The 22,117-nt window shown below is 52.8% G+C and overlaps 1 protein-coding gene across 6 annotated transcripts in view; it reads left to right on the top strand.

Moving 5' to 3' along the window:
• Positions 1-8,372: 8,372 nt before the first annotated feature.
• Positions 8,373-22,117, top strand: part of PLIN3 (perilipin 3) — a 30,231-nt gene continuing 16,486 nt past the window's right edge. For 2 of the 6 annotated variants that reach the window (XM_063620818.1, XM_063620817.1), the window contains exons 1-4: positions 9,059-9,333; positions 14,854-14,936; positions 16,237-16,435; positions 16,589-16,671. In XM_063620818.1, the coding sequence (XP_063476888.1) occupies positions 9,306-9,333; positions 14,854-14,936; positions 16,237-16,435; positions 16,589-16,671 (393 nt within the window). In that variant the 5' untranslated portion in view covers positions 9,059-9,305. Of the gene's footprint in view, positions 8,485-8,807; positions 9,334-14,853; positions 14,937-16,236; positions 16,436-16,588; positions 16,672-22,117 lie in introns of those variants that run through there. The other 4 variants (XM_055251338.2, XM_055251340.2, XM_063620815.1 and 1 more) reach the window with 4 other exon arrangements.

Below are 22,117 nucleotides of genomic sequence, written 5' to 3'. Positions count from 1 at the left end.
GGAGGCCAAGGTGGGAGGATTACTTGAGCCTAGGAGTTTAAGACCAGCCTAGGCAACATGGTGGGACCCCCACCTGTATGAAAAATACAAAAATTAGCCAGATGTGGTGGCATGCACCTGTACTCCCAGCTGCTTGGGAGGCTGAGGTAGGAGGATTGCTTAAGTCCAGGATGTCGAGGCTGCAGTGGGCCCTGATTGCACCACTGCACTCCAGCCTGAGCAACAGAGCAAGACCCTGTCTCAAAAAAAAACAAAGGCCAGGCGCAGTGGCTCACGCCTGTAATCCCAGCACTTTGGGAGGCCGAGGCAGGCAGATCATGAGGTCAGGAGATCGAGACTATCCTGGCTAACACGGTGAAACCCCGTCTCTAGTAAAAACACAAAAAAAATTAGCCAGACATGGTGGTGGGCGCCTGTAGTACCAGCTACTTGGGAGGCTGAGGCAGGAGAATGGCGTGAACCCAGGAGGCACAGCTTGCAGCAAGCCAAGATCGCGCCACTGCACTCCAGCCTGGGCGACAGAGCGAGACTCTGTCAAAAAAAAAAAAAAAAAAAAAAGTAGCTGAGATTTGCATTTAACCAGGTGTCCTGTATTTTTATTTGCTAACCCTGCAACTTTAGGCCAGGGGTTCTGGAAGAGGCAAACTGAGCTCATCCTCATCCATATCCCCCAACATGCTCCTCTGCTGGATCCGTGCCTCAAGGTTGGCCCTGCCCCCTGAACCCCCAACCCGACGCCTGTCTCAGCCTCACCTGTCCACTTTCTGTGTACAGTCTCTCTCTCCTCTGCCTGCACCCCCTGCAGACCCTCTGCGGACCATCACCTCCCACTGGCCCCCCAGACCCCCCAGGCCCCTGCTAGTCCCTGCATCTCACAGGCCCCTTCCCTTCCCCAGAGGCCTGATGAGGGCCCTCCTCTCTGTGAATCCAACATTGCTGCCCGTTGCTCCCAAGATAAAGACCAGGCCCTGGCCGGGCGCGGTGGCTCATGCCTGTAATCCCAGCACTGTGGGAGGCTGAGGCGGGCAGATCACTTGAGGCCAGGAGTTCGAGACCAGCCTGGCCAACATGGTGAAATCCCATCTCTACTAAAACTACAAAAATTGGCTGGGCATGTTGGCGGGCGCCTATAATTCCAGCTACTCGGGAGGCTAAGGCAGGAGAATCGCTTGAAACCAGGAGGTGAAGGTTGTAGTAAGCCGAGATCGCGCCACTGCACTCCAGCTCAGGTGACGGAATGAGACTCAATCTCAAATAAATAAATAAATAAAACTTAAAAAAATTTTAAAATCTAAAAATTAGCCAGGTGTGGTCACATGCACCTGTAATCCCACCTACTCAGGAGGCTGAGGCAGGAGAATCCCTTGAGCCCAGGAGGCGGGGGCTGCAGTGACCTAAGATCACGCCATTGTACTCCAGCCTGGGCGATAGAGCTAGACTTCTTCTTAAAAAATAATAATAAGGCTGTTTTTATTTATAGTGGCTCACGCCTCTAATCCTAGCACTTTGGGAGGCCGAGGTGGGCAGATCATGAGGTCAGGAGATTGAGACCATCCTGGCTAACACGGTGAAACCCCGTCTTTACTAAAAATACAAAAAAATAGCTTGGTGTGGTGGCATGTGCCTGTAGTCCCAGCTACTCGGGAGGCTGAGGCAGGAGAATCCCTTGAACCCGGGAGGCGGAGGTTGCAGTGAGCTGAGATCGCGCCACTGCACTCCAGCTTGGGCAACAGAGCGAGACTCCATCTCAAAAAAAAAAAAAAAGAAATAATAATAATAATAAAAATAGGCCGGGCGCGGTGGCTCATGCCTGTAATCCCAGCACTTTGGGAGGCCAAGGCAGGCGGACCATGAGGTCAGGAGATCGAGACCAACCTGGCTAACATGGTGAAAACCCCTCTCTACTAAAAAAAAAAAAAAAAAAAAAAAAAAAAAAAAATTAGCCGGGCGTGGTGGTGGGCGTCTGTAGTCCCAGCTACTCGGGAGGCTGAGGCAGAAGCAGCAGGAACCCAGGAGGCGGAGCTTGTAGTGAGCTGAGATCACGCCACTGCACTCCAACTCCAGCCTGGGTGACAGAGCGAGACTCCGTCTCAAAAAATAAATAAATAAATAAAAATAAAAATAAATATTCCCCGAATGAATGAATGAATGCTACTGTGACTGTTCTCCCTCCAACACCATCTTTCTTTTTATTTTCTTTCTCTAAAACAAACAAACAAAACAGAGACAGGGTCTCACTATGTTTCCCAGGTTGGTCTCGAACTCCTGGGCTCAAGCGATCCTCCCACCTCCGCCTCCCAAAGTGCTGGGATTGCAGGCGTGAGCCACCATATCTGGCCTTGCCACCACCTATGTCCTACTTTTTCTTCCGGAGTTACCTGAAGCATTTGGTTCCTTTCCTCCTCCCGTTCCTCATCCTCCAGTCTTATTCCCTTTGAATCATTATCCACAGGGTGGCCCAAGAGATCTTTCAAATGTTCCAACGTGCCCTTGCTGCTCCTGCTCTGGAACCTACTGTGGCTCCCCAGTGCCCTTAGATCTGGCAGCCTGACCCTAGCCAGTCTGTCCAGCTTCATCTTTTTTTCCCTGATGCCACCCCCACCGCATTGTATACTCCAGTCTTATTCTGTGTCTTAGCACTCTCTGTTCCCTTGGCCTGAAAGAGCTTTTTGGTGCCTTTACCTGTCTGATCGCTGTTCACTTCTCAGGGCTTAGCTTAGACATCACCTCATCCTGAAAGTCTCCAGAACTGCTCTCACCCGCCTCGGTCCTGCACCTGCCCCCGGCTCCACCATGCTTGTGCACCCCATCACAGCCCGGATAACCCTCTATTTTATCCACCTGGTCACACTCCAGCTCAAAAGAAAAGAAAACAAAACAAAACAGAACCTCCTGGCTTCAAGTGATTCTTCTGCCCCAGACTCCCAATCTTCTGGGAATTATAGGCATGAGCCACTGTGCCCAGCCCCAAAAGCCTTTTTTTGTTTGTTTGTTTTTTGTTTTGAAACAGGGTTTCGCTCTGTCGCCCAGACTGGAGCGCAGTGGTGCTATCACAGCTCACTGCAGACTACACCTCTTGGACTCAAGCAATCCTCCCTCCTCAACCTCCCAAGTAGCCGAGGCCACAGGCGGGCACCATCATGCCTGGCTATATTTTTTAAGTTTGTGCAGAGACGGGGTCTTGCTATGTGGCCTGGCTGGTCTCGAACTCCTGGCCTCCAGTGATCCTCTGGCTTCAACCTCCAAAAGAGCTGAGCCACCGTCCCTGGCCCCAAAAGTCTTTTTTTTTTGTTTTTTGAGACAGAGTTTCGCTTTTGTCACTCAGGCTGGAGTGCAAAGAGTGAGCGAGAGGGAGGGAGGAGGGGAGGGCAGAGATGGCTCAGAGAGGGTTCAAGCAATTCTCACCTCACCATCCCAGGTTCAAGCGATTCTCCTGCCTCAGCCTCGCAACTAGCTGGGATTACAGGCATGCGCCACCATGCCCGGCTAATTTTGTATTTTTAATAGAGACAGGGTTTCTGTCCCTTGGCCAGGCTGGTCTCAAACTCCTGACCTGAGGTGATCCACCATCCTTGGCCTCCCAAAGTGCTGGGATTACAGGTGTGAGCCACCACAGCTGGCCCCAAAAGTCTTAATGCAATCCTGCCATCCTGTGTCTGTCTCCAGGGCTGCCCGGCACAGGCTTGGCACACAGCAGGTGCTTAATAATTGTTTGTTGAATGACTGCATGTCCAGTGAATCGCTGCCCTGGCTCACACTCAATAGGACATGCTTGAAAACGGATGGATGGATGGATGGAGGGAAGGAAGGGTCAGAGGAGAGACAGGGAACACCTGTGCCAGGCAGGGACCCATCTGGGACCAGCAGTGCCACCTTGTGGCAGTATGCTCACTGCCGTTCCCCTCTTCTCAGTGAGAAAGAACTAGGCGTCCTGGCCGGGCGCGGTGGCTCACGCCTGTAATCCCAGCACTTTGAGAGGCTGAGGCGGGCGGATCATGAGGTCAGGAGATCGAGACCATCCTGGCTAACATGGCGAAACCCTGTCTCTATTAAAAATACAAAAAATTAAGCAGGCGTGGTGGCGGGCGCCTGTAGTCCCAGCTACTTGGGAGGCTGAGGCAGGAGAATGGCGTGAACCCGGAAGGCAGAGCTTGCAGTGAGCAGAGATCCAGCCACGGCACTCGAGCCTGGGTGACAAAGCAAGACTCCGACTCAAATAATAATAATAATAAGTAAATAAATAAATAGTGCCACGTGCTGTGGCTCACGCCTGTAATCCCAACACTTTGGGAGGCAGAGGCGGGTGGATCACGAGGTCAGGAGTTCAAGATCAGCCTGGCCAACATGGCAAAACCCCGTCTCTACTAAAAATACAAAAAATTAGCCAGGCGCGATGGTGGGCGCCTGTAATCCCACCTACTTGGGAGGCTGAGGCAGAGAATTGCTGGAAACCGGGAGGTGGAGGTTGCAGTGAGCCGAGATCATGCCACTACACTCTAGCCTGGGCGAAAGAGCAAAACTCCATCTCAAAAATAAATAAATAAATAAATAATAAAAGACAATGGGAATCAGGCTGCTGAATAATGTAATGAAATAGCCCAGAAAACAGCAGCTACCTCATTTTTGTTTTTGAGACAAGGTCTTGCTCTGTTACCCAGGCTGGAGTGCAGTGGTGCAATCTTGGCTCACTGCAACCTCCACCCCTCCAGTCTCAATCGATCCTTCCACCTCAGCCTGTGGAGAAGCTGGGATTACAGGCATGCGTCACCATACCCGGTTAATTTGTATTTTTGGTAGACACAGGATTTCGCCATATTGGCCAGGCTGGTCTTGAACTCCTGAGCTCAAGTGATCTGTCTGCCTTGGCTTCCCAAAGTGCTGGGATTACTGGCGTAAGCCACCGGCCAACAGTAGCTATTTATTTTTTCTCTCTTTTTTTTTTTTTTTTTTTTTTAAACAGAGTTTTGCTCTCGTTGCCTAGGCTGGAGTGCAATGGTGCAGTCTGGCTCACTGCAACATTCACCTCCCAAGTTCAAGTGATTCTCCTGTCTCAGCCTCCCAAATAGCTGGGATTACAGGCATGCGCCACCACACCCCGCTAATTTTGTATTTTTAGTAGGGATGGGGTTTCTCCATGTTGGTCAGGGTGGTTTCAAACTCCCGACCTCAGGTGATCCACCCACCTCGGCCTCCTGAAGTGCTGGGATTACAGGTGTGAGCCACTGCGCCCGGCAAACAGTAGCTATTTCTTTTTTTTTTTTTTTTTTTTTTTGGAGACGGAGTCTCGCTCTGTCACCCAGGCTGGAGTGCAGTGGCGCAGTCTCGGCTCACTGCAAGCTCCGCCTCCTGGGTTCACGCCATTCTCCTGTCTCAGCCTCTCCGAGTAGCTGGGACTACAGGCGCCCGCCACCACGCCCGGCTAATTTTTTGTATTTTTAGTAGAGACGGGGTTTCACCGTGGTCTCGATCTCCTGACCTTGTGATCCGCCCGCCTCGGCCTCCCAAAGTGCTGGAGTAGCTATTTCTTACCTCTCACCCTAGGGCTGTGGGAGGCCAGGAGGGGACTCCTGGGCAGATGTTGCCCTCAAGAAGAACTGAAAGCCTGGGAGATGACTCTGTCTCAGAAAAAAAAAAAAAAAAGGCGTGGGGCAAAATCACCGGGCTCATCCCCTAGACCACAGCTATTTTGTTACTCAAGGTCACTAAGAAGCTGAGGGTTACCAGGCAAATCTCCCACTGACCTTGAATCTTGGATGAGTCACTTCCCCTCTCTGAGCCGTCCCAGCCCTCCCCTCCTCCCTCTCTCTCACTCACTCTACACCTCACTGTTCTAACACACAGGGTGTGGTCCTGCCTCAGGGTCTTTGCATGGACTGTGCCTGCTGCCTGGAATGCTGTTCCCCCTAACTGGGCATGGTTCCCTCCTGACCTCTCTCTCTTCTCTTCTTGGATGTCACTCAGAAATGCCTCCTCTGACCTCCCTACTAAAAACTGCAGCCCCACCAGGTGCGGTGGCTCAAGCCTATAATCCAGCACCTTGAAAGGCCAGGGCTGGGGGATCACGTGAGGTCAGGAGTTCGAGACCAGCCTGGCCAACATGGTGAAGCCCCATCTCTACTAAAAAAATAAAAATACAAAAATTGGCCAGGCATGGTGGCACAGGCCTGTAATCCCAGCCACTTGGGAGGTCGAGGCACGAGAATTGCTTGAACCTGGGAGGCGGAGGTTGCAGTGAGCCGAGGTCGTGCCACTGTACTCCAGCCTGGGTGACAGAGTGAGACTCCATCTCAAAAACAAAAAACAAGAACAAAATCCCTGCAGCCCCCACATTCGTCTCGTCCTTTGCTGTCCTACCACGTGACCCATTGTAAAGTTCACTCACTTATGTTGTTCCTTGTTCGTCTCTCCCACTGGGTAGTGTGTGTCACGAGGGCTGGAATTCTTATCTGTTTAGCTCACCGCTGTGCCCAGCGCAAGGACTCAATAAATATGGTTGAATGAGTGAATGAGAAGGAAAAAGCCTGTTACAAATGTCATGGAATGGGGTCTCAGATTCACTTGAGAATCTCACTAGCTGCCTGAAGTTACTTAAATTTAAACATTCAGGCCAACCGCTGTGGCTCACACCTGTAATCTCAGCACTTTAGGAGGCCGAGGCAAGTGGATCACTCGAGGCCAGGAGTTCGAGACCAGCCTGGCCAACATGGTGAGTCCTCTTCTCTACTAAAAATACAAAAATTAGCTGGGTGTGGTGGCGCACGCCTGTAATCCCAGCTACTTGGGAGGCTGAGGCAGGAGAACCGCTTGAAACCAGGAGGTGGAGGTTGTAGTGAGTCGAGATCGTGCCGTTGCACTCCAGCCTGGGCGACACAGCAAGACTCTGTCTCAAAAAAAAAAAAAAAAATTTAAACATTCAGCTTCTCACTGTGCGTTAGCCACATGGTACTTTTGGCCACAATGTTGGATGGCACACAATTCTTGAACACTCTCAACACTGCAGAAAGTTCTATAGGACAGTGCTAGCATAGACCCTGTCCCCACTCAACCCCCCCAAAAAATGCAGTTACAGACACCCAATTTTTCCCATGTTCTTTCTAAAGCTACCAGAAGCTTCATTCTATTCAAATAATTTAGCAGAGGTGGCAAACTGGTGGCCCCTGGGCCGGACAATGCCCCAGTTGGGTTTCATTTGGTTCAATTGTTCCCTAACAGGCAGGACATGTCTACGGCTTGAACTTCCTGCGAATCTGTGACTCTCCAGGTGGGTCTCCCATAGGGCACTGCTCTCCCCTGCCCCTCTAAGCAGAGCATCACTGCCACCTCCTAAGCAGAAATATTCACCTCCTCCATGGACCCTAGGTCCATCTGAGATTGAGACCTTGGTTTATAGACCAAGAGGATAAATAATTTGGGAGGTGGAGAGGGGTGGGGTAAAATCCAAGTGGGGGCAGCTTCAGGAAAAGGTTGATCCAGCAGTCACAGAGCCTGGAGCCTGACCCCTGCATTGCCCCTGGCTGACCCTCTCTAGGCCTCAGTTTCCTTCTCTGCAAAATAGGGATGATAAAAAGACAATACAGTGCTGGGAGGATGAAGTGGTCTGACGTTGGGCAGATCAGGCTGGAGGCTGGACGAGTTCCCCTGGTGGTTCAAGTCACTCATATAGCTGGGTTGGGCCGGGCGTGCTGGCTCATATCTGTGATCCCAGCAACTTGGGAGGCCCAGGCGGGCAGATCACTTGAGGTCAGGAGTTCAAGACCAACATGGTGAAACCCCGTCTCTACTAAAAATACAAAAAATTAGCCGGGCGTGGTGGCATGTGTCTGTAATCCCAGCTACTCAGGAGGCTGAGGCAGGAGAATCGCTTGAACCCAGGAGGTGGAGGCTGCAGTGAGCCAAGGTCGCGTCACTGCACTCCAGCCTTAGCGACAGAGCGAGACCGTGTCTCAAAAAAAAAAAAAAAAAAAGTGTGTGTATATATATAAATAGCTGAGTTGGAGCCCATGGTGGAGGGCGTGGCCCCTGACGCGCTGGCGAGGGTCACCCTGCAACTCTCCCAGGGTTCTCGCAGCCTCAGTTTGGCCACAGGGGAAATGGGCGACCTGGGGAATCCCAGCAACCGTGCGGCGCCCCCGATCGCACTCACCTCCCAGGGCCAACTTCATAGGGTCCCCAGCTGCGGAGCGGGGGTCCCGTGGCTGGGACAGGCGTGGTCCGGGAGTGCCCCCTCCCTTTCAGGGGCAGGGCGCGGAGTCCTTCCCGTACTTCGCCACTTGGCGAGGGGCGGGACCTAGTGGAGGCGGGGCAGGGAGGAGAGGGGCGGGCCTGGCTCGGGCATTCCCTCAATCTGATTGGTCCTCTCGCCCGTCACTCCCGTGCGCCCCCCCACCTACCGCGCAGCAAAAGCCAGCCCCGCCCCGGCCCGGACGGTTTCCAAGCTGGTTTGGAAGTCGCGGCCACTGCTCCTGGGACGTCCCGTTGACCGCGGTGAGTGGCGGGGGCGCCTCAGTTGAGCTGGGAGGCGGTGTCCACCGAGTCCTGGGGCACCCCAGGGGCGGAGGGGTCGGAGAGAGCCTTTCTCGGGGGTGGGATTTCCTGGACTCTGCGGCCTGGGGAGGGGTCTTCAGCCCAGGCTGGTCACCCCTCCCCCCAGAAAAATCCAACTTCTGCAACGAAGCTCAGACTTTGAAACCCTCTTCTCACTTCCTGGAACTTTTGAGGGGCAAAAGAGCCCCTTAGAAGGGGTGATATTGAGGGGGGTGAGCTAAATACCGCCCCCCGCCCACCAGGTTTTCTCTAAATTTTGAACAGTTTGCTTTTGGAAACGCAGTTTGCAGGCAAGTTTCCTCCTGCGGGCAGAATCTCCGCCCTCCCTTCCGGGGTCTTCAGAGACACCCCCCGCCACCGCAAAGCCCCCTCCCCTACAGATGTCTTGCGTAAAGCCTGCCCACTTCCTTCGGGTGGGCGTGGCGGCGAGGTGCTTAAAAGTAGGAAGGCCTACCCCTTAACTGCTTTGGGATTCTTGTCCCGGGTGGGCCTGGCAGTGGGACCTGGGGCTCTTGGAATTTTGGAAGTCCAGCCTTAGCATGCTTTGAAGTTGCTGGATGGCTGAGTCAGGCCTGGAGCTCCCTTTCTGGAACCAGCGGCAAGGCAGGTCACTGACCCCCAGGGGTTTCATAGGGTGTTGACATCTGCCATGGCCACCCTTGCTTACACCAGTTCCAGGAAGTCATGGTGGACAGAGGGGACGGGAGGAAGCTGCCTGAGTCCTAAGTGGGACTTGAGAATCGGTCGAGACCAGGACTTTGATGCCTGCCTACCTGGCCCCCTGCTCAGGTGAGCTCAGGCTGGGAAGGAGGTGAGAAGCATAGATTTAGGCAATGATCACTGGGAGGTAGGTATGTCTTCTCACCTGACTTCCCAGTTGGGGGACTTTTGTACTTAGCAGGAAGCTGGTTCCTGGCTGGCTTTACCCCTTTGTCCGTGGAAGCCAGAGTGCGGTGAGATGGTTTATGGAGCACTTACTACGTGCCGGGCACGGAGCTGAGCTTCCCCGGAGCAGTGTCTCCTCCAGTCCGCAGGGACTCCAGACTCTTGTGAAACACTTACACACATTTCACAGACGTGGCAAGCAAGACTCCTAGGGAATGCTGCCTTCCCAAACTCCTATTCCTAGTGAGTTGCCAAGCTGGGATTAGAACCCAGTCTGGGCTGGGCATGATGACTCACACCTATAATCCCAGCACTTTGGGAGGCTGAGGTGGGCGGATCATTTGAGGTCACGAGTTCGAGAACAGCCTGGCCAACATGGTGAAACCCCGCCTCTACTAAAAATATAAAAATTAGCCGGACGTGGTGGCGGGCGCCTGTAATCCCAGATACTCTGGAGGCTGAGGCAGGAGAATCGCTAGAACCTGGGAGACAGATGTTACAGTGAGCCGAGATCACGCCACTACACTCCAGCCTGGGCAACAGAGCAAGACTCCAGTCTCAAAAAAAAAAAAAAAAAAAAAACAAGGCCAGGCATGGTGGCTCACGCTTGTAATCCCAGCATTTTGGGAGGCTGAGGCGGGCGGATCACGAGGTCAGGAGATCGAGACCATCCTGGCTAACACAGTGAAACTGTGAAACCCCGTCTCTACTAAAGATACAAAAAATTAGCCGGGCTTGGTGGCAGGCGCCTGTGGTCCCAGCTACTCGGGAGGCTGAGGCAGGAGAATGGTGTGAACCCAGGAGGCGGAGCTTGCAGTGAGCTGAGATTGCGCCACTGCACTCCAGCCTGGGCGACAGAGTGAGACTCTGTCTCAAAAAAAAAAAGGAAAGAGAGCCCAGTCTGGACTCCAGATCTAGTGCTCGCAAAACATCATCATTTTGCTGAGTTCTGCTTAGGGGACATCGAAGCAAGGCCACCAGGAGGCGGGGCTTCATTCCTCTGGGAAAAGATGCTCAGAGTCAAGGCCACAGGTTCTTAGTCTCACACCAGAATTCCCCGGGAAAGCAGCCCATAAGGCAGGCATGACCTTTAGCCCCATTTTTTTTTTTTTTTGAAACAGAGTCTCGCTCTGTTGCTGGAGTGCAGTGGTGTGATCTCGACTCACTGCAACCTCTGCCTCCCAGGTTCAAGCAATTCACCTGCCTCAGCCTCCTGTGTAGCTGGGACTACAGGTGTCAGCCACCATGCACGGCTAATTTTTGTATTTTTAGTACAGATGGGGTTTCACCATGTTGGTCAGGCTGGTCTCAAACTCCCGACCTTAGGTGATCTGCCCGCCTCAGCCTCCCAAAGTGCTGGGATTACAGGCGTGAGCCACCATGCCTGGCTTTTTCTTTTTTCTTTGAGATGGAGTCTTCCTCTGTCACCCAGGCTGGAGTGCAGTGGCGCAGTCTTGGCTCACTGCAACCTCCGCCTCCCAGGTTCAAGCAATTCTCCTGCCTCAGCCTCCCGTGTAGCTGAGACTACAGGTGTCGGCCACCATGCACGGCTAATTTTTGTATTTTTAGTAGAGATGGGGTTTCACCATGTTGGTCAGGCTGGTCTCCAACTCCCGACCTTAGGTGATCTGCCCACCTCAGCCTCCCAAAGTGTTGGGATTACAGGTGTGAGCCACTGCACCCGGCTTTTTCTTTTTTCTTTGAGATGGAGTCTTCCTCTGTCACCCAGGCTGGAGTGCAGTGGCGCAGTCTTGGCTCACTGCAACCTCTGCCTCCCAGGTTCAAGCAACTCCCCTGCCTCAGCCTCCTAAGTAGCTGGGACTATAGGCGCCCGCCACCACACCCGCACCTAATTTTTGTATTTTTAGTAGAGACGGAGTTTCACTATGTTGGCCAGGTTGGTCTCGAACTCCTGACCTCGTGATCCACCTGCCTCAGCCTCCCAAAGTGCTGGGATTACAGGTGTGAGCCATGTGCCCAACCATTTAGCCTCATATTACAGGTGGGATGACCGAGGTCAGAGGAGGGGAAGGCGCCTTGCTCCAGGGAGCACAGCATAGGTGGAGCTGGGACTCCTGGCTTCCCCCTGAGAATCTCGTCTGATTATGGTGTCCCAGCTACATCTCACTAGTCCAGGAAAAGGGAGTTGTGGCTTCATCCCACTTGCAGAGACTCACCTGGGGAGCCCCGTCCTCCCCACACCCCTGACCTGCACTTCATAGCTCTGCAGTGCAGGCAGGCATGTTATCTCACTTTTTTAAAAAAGCCTAAACTTTGGCTGGGTGTGGTGGCTCACGCCTGTAATCCTAGCAGTTTGGGAGGCCAAGGCGGGCGGATCCCTTGAGCTCAGGAGTTCAAGACCAACCTGGGCAACATGGCAAAACCCCATCTCTACTTAAAAAGAAAAAAAAAAAAACATGACTGAGTGTGGTGACTCACGCCTGTAATCCCCGCACTTTGGGAGGCTGAGGCGGGTGGATCACAAGGTCAGGCGTTCGAGACCAGCCTGACTAACATAGTGAAACCCCATCTCTACTAAAAATACAACAAATTAGCCGGACGTGGTGGTGCATGCCTGTAATCCCACCTACTCGGGAGGCTGAGGCAGGAGAATCGCTTGAACCCGGGAGGCGGAGGTTACAGTGAGCTGAAATCACGCCACTGCACTCCAGCCTAGGTGACAGAGCAAGACTCCTTGTCAAACACACACACACACACACACACACACACACAAATTAGCCAGGTATGGTGGTGCGTGCCTGTAGTCCCAGCTACTTGCAGGGTCAAGCTGGGAGAATCGCTTGAGCTTAGGAGACAGAGGTTGCAGTGAGCCGAGATCGTACCACTGCACTGCAGCCTGGGCGACAGAGTGGAAATTTGTCTCAAAAAAGAAAACAAAGTTGGCCCTATTTAACACATTTTATCCCTTGAGTAGATCTTTGTCCATGTCATGTCAGTTACACTTAGTCTTTTGTTTGTTTTCTTTTTCTTTTTTCTTTCTTTTTTTTTGAGATGGGAGTCTTGCTCTGTCACCCAGGCTGGAGTGCAGTGGTGCAGTATCAGGTCACTGCACCCTCCACCTCCTGGGTTCAAGCAGTTCTCCTGCCTCAGCCTCGAGTAGCTGGGATAACTAAACATGGAGGCATGCACCACCACACCTGGCTAATTTTTGTATTTTTAGTAGAGATGGGGTTTCACCATGTTGGCCAGGCTGGTCTCCACCTCCTGACCTCAGGTGATCCTCCTGCCTCGGCCTCCCAAAGTGCTGGGATTAGAGGTGTGAGCCACCACATCCAGCCCATGTCAGTTACATTTAAATCTCTCTTTTTTTTTTTTTTTTTTTTGAGATGGAGTTTTGCTCTTGTTGCCCAGGCTGGAGTGCAGCGGCACAATCTCAGCTCACTGCAACCTCCGCTTCCTGGTTTCAAGTAATTCTCCTGCCTCAGCCTCCCGAATAGCTGGGATTACAGGCATTCACCACCACGCCTGGCTAATTTTGTATTTTTAGTAGAGATGGGGGTTTCTCCATGTTGGTTAGGCTGGTCTCGAACTCCTGACCTCAGGTGATCTGCCCGCCTTGGCCTCCCAAAGTGTTGGGATTACAGGCGTGAGCCACTGCACCGGGCCTTTAAATCTCATTCTTTAGCCACTGCATTGGGATACACTTATTTTTGTTTTTGTTTTTGTTTTTTGAGACGGACTCTCACCCTGTTGCCCAGGCTGGAGTGCAGTGGCGCCATCTCACCTCACTGCAACCTCTGCCTCCTGGGTTCAAGCGATTCTCCTGCCTCAGCCTCCTGAGTAGCTGGGAATACAGGTGCCCACCATCATGCCTGGCTAATGTTAGTATTTTTAGTAGAGACGGGGTTTCACTCTGTTGGCCAGGCTGGACTCGAACTCCTGGCCTCATGATCCATCCACCTCAGCCTCCCAAAGTGCTGGGATTACAGGCGTGAGCCACTGTGTCTGGCCACACTTGTTGTTTTCTTATTCGGCTTTCGCTGGGCATCCAGGTTGTTTCCAGTGTCATGTTGTGGCCAGTAAGTCCACACAGCTCTGCCCATGCGGAAACACAGGTGTGGGATCTTCCCCGAAGTGAGGTTTCTGGGTCAAGGGGAAGATGGCTCTTGGAACTTGACAGCTATTGGCAAATTGTCGTCTACAGAGGTTTGAGGTCATACCTGGCTTGCTGGAGTACAGGTGAGCCCTGGAAGGGACTGTTCGCAAGCCTTGCTTCCTGACGTGTATCCCAGGGACCAGCTGCACCAACACTGCCTGGGAGCCTTTTAGAAATGCAGGGTCAGGGCTGGGCACGGTGGCTCACGCCTGTAATCCCAGCGCTTTGGGAGGCCGAGGCAAGAGGATTGTTTGAGACCAGGAATTCGGGACCAGCCTGGGCAACATAGCAAGATACCATCGGCCAGACGCAATGGCTCCCGCCTATAATCCCAGCACTTTGGGAGGCCGAGGCGGGTGGATCACGAGGTCAGGAGATCGAGACCATCCTGGCCAACATGGTGAAACCCCGTTTCCACTAAAAAAAATACAAAAAATTGGCCAGGTGTAGTGGCACGCACCTGTAATCCCAGCTACTCGGGAGGCTGAGGCAGGGGAATTGCTCGAATGTGGGAGGTGGAGGTTGCAGTGAGCCGAGATCGTGCCACTGCACTTCAGCCTGGCAACAGAGCAAGACTCTGTCTCAAAAAAAAAAAAAAAGATACAATCTCTACCCAAAAAGAAAAAATTAAGTAGGCACGGTGGTGTGTGCCTATAGTCCTAGTTACTTGGGAGGCTGAGGCAGGAGGATCCCTTAAGCCCAGGAGTTAGAGGCTGCAGTGAGCTGTGATTGTACCACTGTACTCCAGCCTGGGTGACAGAGCAAGACCCTGTCTTTAATGAAAAAAAAAAAAGGATCAGGTGTGGTGGCTCACACCTGTAATCTCAGCACTTTGGGAGGCCAAGGTGGGTGGAACATGAGGTCAGGAGTTCAAGACCAGCCAGGCCAATATGGTGAAACCGCATCTCTACTAAAAATACAAAAATTAGCTGGGCGTGGTGGCAGGCACCTGTAATCCAGCTACTCGGGAGGCTAAGGCAGGAGAATCGCTTGAAACCGGGAGGCGGAGGTTGCAGTGAGCCCAGATTGCCCCACTGCACTCCACCCTGGGCGACAGAGTAAGACTGTCTCCAAAGAAAAAAAAAAAAAGAAATAGGGGACCAGGTGAGCCCCATCCCGAAGCTTTAGAATCAGCACTTGCTATTGAACAAAGTCCAGAGGTCACTCTTGTGCCTGCTAAGGACTGAAAGGCATGGCTGTAAGTCATGGGCAGGTGTGAACCCTGTCTTCCAGCTGCAGCGTGGGCCTGGACTTTCTCCTGGAAGGTGGGGCCAAGCAGGCTGTACCTGATGTTCCTCTCTCCACAGTGTCTGCTGCAGAGACCATGTCTGCCAACGGGGCAGAGGCTGATGGCAGCACCCAGGTGACAGCGGAAGAACCGGTCCAGCAGGTGAGGAAGGGCCAGGACCAGGGACTGCCCCGACCCTGTGATTCCTGTGCAACGACGCTTCCCACACCAGGGTGCCCTGGCAGAGAGCCAGGGATCTGCCAGCAGCTCACGGAGCCAAAGGGATTTATTCCTCAGTGGGGTATGGACCACTCACTGGTGTCCCCAGTTGGGAGGGGGGAATCTCAAAGGCCCTTGGAGGGCCTGAGGGAGCAGGGTTCTGTCTGAAACTACCTGCCCTCCCCAACCGCTAAGCCAAATCATCCTCACCTCTGAAGGCTCTCTCAGGGACCTCCTAGGAAGCCAGTTTCTATTCCAGATCTCTCATCCTCAGGTGATTTTATTTTATATATATTTTTTTGAGATGGAGTCTTGCTCTGTTGCCCAGCCTGGAGTGCAGTGGTGACATCTCGGCTCACTGCAACCTCTGCCTCCTGGGTTCAAGCGATTCTCCTGCCTCAGCCTCCCGAGTAGCTGGGGTAACAGGCATGCGCCACCACGCCCGGCTAATTTTTGTATTTTTAGTAGAGACAGAGTTTCACCATATTGGCCAGGCTGGTCTCAAACTCTTGACCCGAAGTGACCTGCCCGCCTCGGTCTCCCAAAGTGCTTGGATTACAGGCGTGAGCCACTGCGCCTGGCCCCAGAAATAATTAAAATTAAAAAATCAAGTGGTGCGCTGGATGTGACCCATGGGCTGTGGTCTGCAGCCCCCAGTTTAGACCCTAACTGCCATGAGAATGGGACTCTTGTCCCTTATCACCACCTGGCACATCGCTGGGATAAAGTGCAGGGTCACGTAAATAGGCTGTGTTAAAGGAAGCACGTGGGCCGGGCATGGTGGCTCACGCCTGTAATCCCAGCACTTTGGGAGGCTGAGGTGGGCGAATCACGAGGTCAGGAGTTCAAGACCAGCCTGGCCAACATGGTGAAACCCTGTCTCTACTAAAAATACAAAAAAATTAACTGGGCATGGTGGCACCTGTAATCCCAGCTACTCAGGACGATGAGGCAGGAGAATCGCTTGAACCCAGGAGGTGGAGGTTGCACTGAGCCAAGATCACGCCAGTGCACTCCAGCCCAGGCAACAGTACAAGACTCCGTTTCAAAAACAAAATAAAAATGAAGCACGTGGTGAAACCCCAAGGTTCCTGGCTTGTGCAACTGCCTGGATGCAAAGTGTGGGTAAACTGAGCCGTCTCACTGGCCGGGAGTGAGAGCAAAACCGCAGGACACCCTGAGTTTCCGGCTGAGCTCCGCATCCTCCCCCGCCCAGTTTGCCTGAGCCCCTTCTCTCCTGTAGCCCAGTGTGGTGGACCGTGTGGCCAGCATGCCTCTCATCAGCTCCACCTGCGACATGGTATCTGCGGCTTATGCCTCCACCAAGGAGAGCTACCCGCATGTCAAGACCGTTTGCGACGTGGCAGAGAAGGGAGTGAGGACCCTCACGGCGGCCGCTGTCAGCGGGGCTCAGCCGATCCTCTCCAAGCTGGAGCCCCAGAGTGGGTGAAGTCCCAGGGGGCACTGAATCCCCCTTCTGGCCATTTCCCTGGGTGGGGAGTAGAGGGGTTTACCCAGCTTTTGGTCCTGTCCCCCTGAACCATTACTAGGTGACCTTCCAACAGTCACATTTGCATCTTAATTTTTTTTGGCAGTTGCATCAGCCAGCGAATACGCCCACAGGGGGCTGGACAAGTTGGAGGAGAATCTCCCCGTCCTGCAGCAGCCCACGGAGAAGGTAATGATGTCCGTCCTCGGGGGCTCCGTCGAGACGGGGAGCTACCTGGGTGTGGAGTGCGCTGGTCCCAGCTTAACTAGACAAGCGTGATGGCATCCTCCCTGCTCCCTCTCCTGTCGGTTCCCATCCCCACCCCGAATCCACTCCCCACAGGGCAGCTGAAGGAATAATTACAAAGCGAGCCAGATTACAGGCGCCTGCCACCATGCCCGGCTGGTTTTTGTATTTTTAGTAGAGATGGGGTTTCACCATGATGGCCAGGCTGGTCTCGAACTCCTGACCTCAGGTGAGCCGCCTGCCTCGGTGTCCCAAAGTGCTGGGATTATAGGAATGAGCCACGGTGCCCAGCCCACTTGTTTTTATAATAAAGTTTTATTGGCACACAGCCATGCTCATTTATTTACATATTGTCTATGACTGCTTTCACCCTACAATGGCAAGGTTGAGTAGTTGTGACAGAGACTGTGACCCACGGTACTGAAAATCTTAGTTATGTGGCCCTTTACACAGAATGTTGCCACCCCCATAACTATTTTATTAGTCAGAAAAGGTTGGAGGCAGGAAAGTGAAAACATCGAAACGCCATGTTCCTGGCTGGGCGCGGTGGCTCATGTCTGTAATCCCAGCACTTTGGGAGGCCGAGGCAGGGGGATCACCTGAGGGCGGGAGTTCGAGACCAGCCTGACAAACACGGAGAAACCCTGTCCCTACGGAAAAATACAAAATTAGCTGGGTGTGGTGGCGGGTGCCTGTAATCCCAGCTACTCGGGAGGCTGAGACAGGAGAATCGCTTGAACCCGGGAGACGGAGGTTGCAGTGAGCCGAGATCGCACCACTACACTCCAGCCTAGGCGACAGAGCGAGACTCTGTCTCAAAAACAACAAAACAAACAAACAAAAAAAACACCATGTTCCAAACTGTGTCCTACCCCTCAGCAACTGGGTGGCCTTCACACAAGTTACTTTGCCTCTGTGAGCCTCACTTTCTTTTGGTTTGTTTTTTGAGACCGGGTCTTGCTCTGTTGCGAGGCTGGAGTGCAGTGGTGCAATCTCGGCTCACTACAACCTCCACCTCCGGGTTCCAGCCATTCTTCTGCCTCAGGCTCCTGAGTAGCTGGGGTTACAGACGTCCGCCACCATGCCTAGCTAATTTTTATATTTTTTGTAGAGACGGGGTTTCACCAAGTTGGCCAGGATAGTCTCGATCTCTTGACCTCGTGATCCGCCCGCCTCGGCCTCCCAAAATGCTGGGATTACAGGCGTGAGCCACCGTGCCCGGCCCCCTCTTTTTTTTTTTAAGATGGAGTTTCACTCTTGTTGCCCAGGCTGGAGTGCACTGGTGCGGTTTCAGCTCACTGCAACCTCCGCCTCCCGGGTTCAAGCAATTCTCCCCCCTCAGCCTCCCGAGTGGCGGGGATTACAGACATGCGCCACCACACCTGGCCAATTTTTGTATTTTTAGTAGAAGATGGGGTTTCACCATGTTGGTCAGGCTGGTCTTGAACTCCCGACCTCAGGTGATCCACTTTCTTTTCTACGGAATGGCGATGCTGACCTGGGGTTAATACCTGAAGGCCTAGAACAGGGCATGGCTTGTATCAAATGTCGGCTCTTCACATAAAAAAAAAAAATTTTTTTTTTTGAGACAAGTTCTCACTCTGTCACCCAGGGTGGGGTGCAGTAGTGTGATCATGGCTCACTGCAGCCTTGAACTCCTGGGCTCAAGTGATCCTCCCATCTCAGCTTCCCAAGTAGCTGGGACCACAGTCACACACCACCATGACTGGCTATTTTTAATTTTTTGTAGAGACGAGTTTTCACCATGTTGCCCAGGCTGTTCTCAAACTCCTGGGCTCAACAGATCCTCCTGCCTCAGCCTCCTGAGTAGCTGGGACTATAGGTGCATCCACCACGCCTGGCTAATTTTTGTACTTTTTGTCAAGACAGAGTCTCGCCATATTGCCCAGGCTGGTCTCCAACTCTTGGGCTCAAGCAAATCCTCCCGCTTCAGCCCCACAAAGTGCTAGAATTATAGGAGTGTGCCACTGTGCGCTACCTCAGTTTCCCTTAATCACCACTTTTTAAATACTCTGTCTCTAAATACAGTCACATTCTTACCCCTGGGGATCAGGTCTTCAACATATGAATTTGGGGTTGAGGGGGCCATAATTCAACCTATAACAGCCTGGGATGAAGAAATTAGGCAGAGACCAGGCGCAGTGGCTCACGCCTTAATCCCAGCACTTTGGGAGGCCGAAGCGGGCAGATCACTTGAGGTCAGGAGCTCGAGACCAGCCTGGCCAACATGGTGAAACCCTATGTCTACTAAAAATTCAAAAATTAGCCAGGCATGATGGTGAGTTCCTACAATCCCAGCTACTTGGGAGGCTGAGGCACGAGTGTCACTCGAACCTGGCAGGCAGAGGTTGCAGTGAGCTGAGATCGCGCCACCGCGCTCCAGCCTGAGCAACAGAGCAAGGCTCTGTCTCAAAAAAGAAAAAAAAACACCCTCCTTCAGATAACTGTGAAGCTTAATCGGTTATTGTTTGGCTCCCCAGCTGGGACCAGGGCACAGGCCACCTGCTTTGTGGCTGTGTCCAGTGCCCAGTGGGCAGCCTGGCACAGGGTAGATGCTTTTTTTTTAGTTTTTTGAGACGGAGTGTTGCTCTTGTTGCCCAGGCTGGAGTGCAATGGTGTGATCTCGGCTCACTGCAACCTCCACCTCCCAGGCTCAAGCAATTCTCCTGCCTCAAGTGATTCTCCTGCCTCAGCCTCCCGAGTAGCTGGGATTACAGGCATGCACCACCATGCCTGGGTAATTTTGTATTTTTAGTAGAGACGGGGTTTCTCCATGTTGGTCAGGCTGGTCTCGAACTCCCAACCTCAGGTGATCTGCCCGTCTTGGCCTCCCAAAGTGCTGGGATTACAGGTGTGAGCCACCGCGCCCGGCAGGTAGATGCTTATTAAGTATTCAGGTGCTCCATGTCCGCTTCAGCCCAGTGGTTACAGAAGGGCCACCCTCGGGTACCACCTGCTTGTGTCTGGGTATCTAGCATCAGAAATAGGTGATCCCTGGGTTGGAGGCAAGACAAGCCAGCCGCATCCCAGCATCCTTGGACTTTCCCTGAGACCACCTGCAGGGACAGGCAGCTCATTCATCCATCCGCTATTGAGTGCCTACTGTATGCCAGGGGGCTGTGCTGTCCCATCATGGTTACACTTCCTCGCCTCCCATTTATGCAGAAATGGCCTTAGCTGGGAAACAGCAGAGCGGGTGTCAACTTGTCAACTTGCGCCTTTTTTTTTTGAGACAAGGTCTTGCTCTGTTGCCCAAGCTAGAGTGTAGTGGCATGATCTCGGCTCACTACAGCCTCAACCTCCTAGACTTAGGCAATCCTCCCAGCTCTCAGCCTCCTGAGAAGCTGGGACTACAGGTGTGCACCACCACACCTGGCTAATTTTTTAATTTTTTGTAGGAATGGGGTCTCGCTATATTGCCCAGGCTGGTCTCAAACTCCTGGGCTAGCTGGGCACGGTGGCTCACGCCTGTAATCCCAGCACTTTGGGAGGCCGAGGCAGGCGGATCACGAGATCAGAACAACAGAGCGAGACTCCATCTCAGAAACAAAACAAAAAACAAACTCCTGGGCTCAAACAATCCTACCACCTGCCGTGGCTTCCCAACGTGCTGGGATTACAGTTGTGAGCCACTGTGCCCAGCCATGCCTACACCTTATCAGCAAAGACCAGTAGTGGTCCTGGCTGAGGGGGGATGGAAACTGCTGAGCTCACAGGAAGATGGGAAACGTCAACCAGGAGCCCCCGTCTCAGGGCCAAGCCGTTGCATTCCCTTTCTCTCCCACTGATACCGTGGGAAGCCAACAGTCCTTCTGTTTGTAGAAGGGATAAGCTCAGGGTGAATTCTTCAAGGTCGTTGAACGGAGCTGCAGCTGTGAGCTTTTTTTTTTGAGATGGAGTCTCGCTCTGTTGCCCAGGCTGAATGCAGTGGTGTGATCTCAGCCCACTGCAACCTCTGCCTCCTGGGTTCAAGTGATCCTCCTGCCTCAGCCTCCCAAGTAGCTGGGATTATAGGCGCCCATCACTACGCCCAGCAAATTTTTGTATTTTTAGTAGAGATGGGGTTTCACCATGTTGGCCAGGCTGGTCTCAAACCCCTGACCTCAGGTGATCCAGCTGCCTCGGCCTTCCAAAGTGCTGGGATTATAGGCGTGAGTCACCGTGCCCGGCCAATTTTTGTATTTTTTTGTAGAGGTGAGGTCTTACTATGCTGCCCAGGCTGTTCTCACACTTCTGGGCCCAAGCGATCCTCCCACCTCAGCCTCCCAAAGTGCTGGGATGACAGGTGTGAGCCACCGTGCCTGGCCTGCTGTGAGCTCTTGACTTTTTGAGAGGTGCAATGCTCTCTCAATTCTGGGCCCTATGAGTTTTTTCCCCCTTTGTGAAGAGGTAACTTTCCCCAGGTTCTCGGGGACGGTGGTGTTGTCAGAGCTAGGTTTTAATCTAGGCCAGTGTGAGAACGTGCGTGTTCACTGAGTAGTGCTGCTGTTAAAACCTGACTCTCGTCGGGGGCGTTGGCTCATCCTGGCTAACACAGTGAAACCCCGTCTCTACTAAAAATACAAAAAATTAGCCAGGTGTGGCGGTGGGCGCCTGTAGTCCCAGTTGCTGGGGAGGCTGAGGCAGGAGAACCGTTTGAACCTGGGAGGTGGAGGTTGCAGTGAGCCGAGATGGTGCCATTGCACTCCAGCCTGGGTGAAAAGAGCAAAAACTGTGTCAAAAAAACAAAAACAAAAAACTTGACTCTCACACCCTTTTCCCCCACAAAAAGACGAGCTCTCATGAGTACAAGAGGACTGTCTTCAGGGAAGCACCAACTTGGGTAGGAATGGGGCAGGTGTGGTTTTCAACTTTGCACAGAGCCCTCTGCATAGAGATCTGTCTAACGACTTAGCTTCAGCTGGACACAGTGGCTCACGTCAGTCATCCCCGCACTTTGGGAGGCCAAAGCAGGAGGACTGCTTGAGGCCAGAAGTTCGAAATCAGCCTGGGCAACATGGAGAGTCCCTGTGTCTACAAAAAATAAAAAAATAAACCGGGTGTGGTGGTGTGTACCTGTAGTCTCAGCTACTCGGGAGGCTGAGGTGGGAGGATCACTGGAGCCGAAGAGATCAAAGCTTCAGTGAGCTATGATTGCACCACTGCGCTCCAGCCTGAGTGACAGAGTGAGACCCTGTCTCAAAAGAAAAAAAAAAAAAGACTTAGATTCTAGAACAGCAGGTATTGATAGATGAGCGCTCACTATGTGCTGGGTGGGGCCTAGTCAAAGGATTCCATGCAAAGCTTTTTTTTTTTTTTTGGAGACAGAGTCTTGCTCTGTCGCCCAGGCTGGAGTGCAGTGGTGCAGTCTCGGCTCACTGCAAACTCC

Source organism: Symphalangus syndactylus, chromosome 17 (assembly GCF_028878055.3).
Source record: "Symphalangus syndactylus isolate Jambi chromosome 17, NHGRI_mSymSyn1-v2.1_pri, whole genome shotgun sequence".
Classification (NCBI taxonomy): domain Eukaryota; kingdom Metazoa; phylum Chordata; class Mammalia; order Primates; family Hylobatidae; genus Symphalangus; species Symphalangus syndactylus.
Note: the sequence above shows the minus strand (reverse complement) of the source record. Positions and strands in the feature narration are given on the sequence as shown.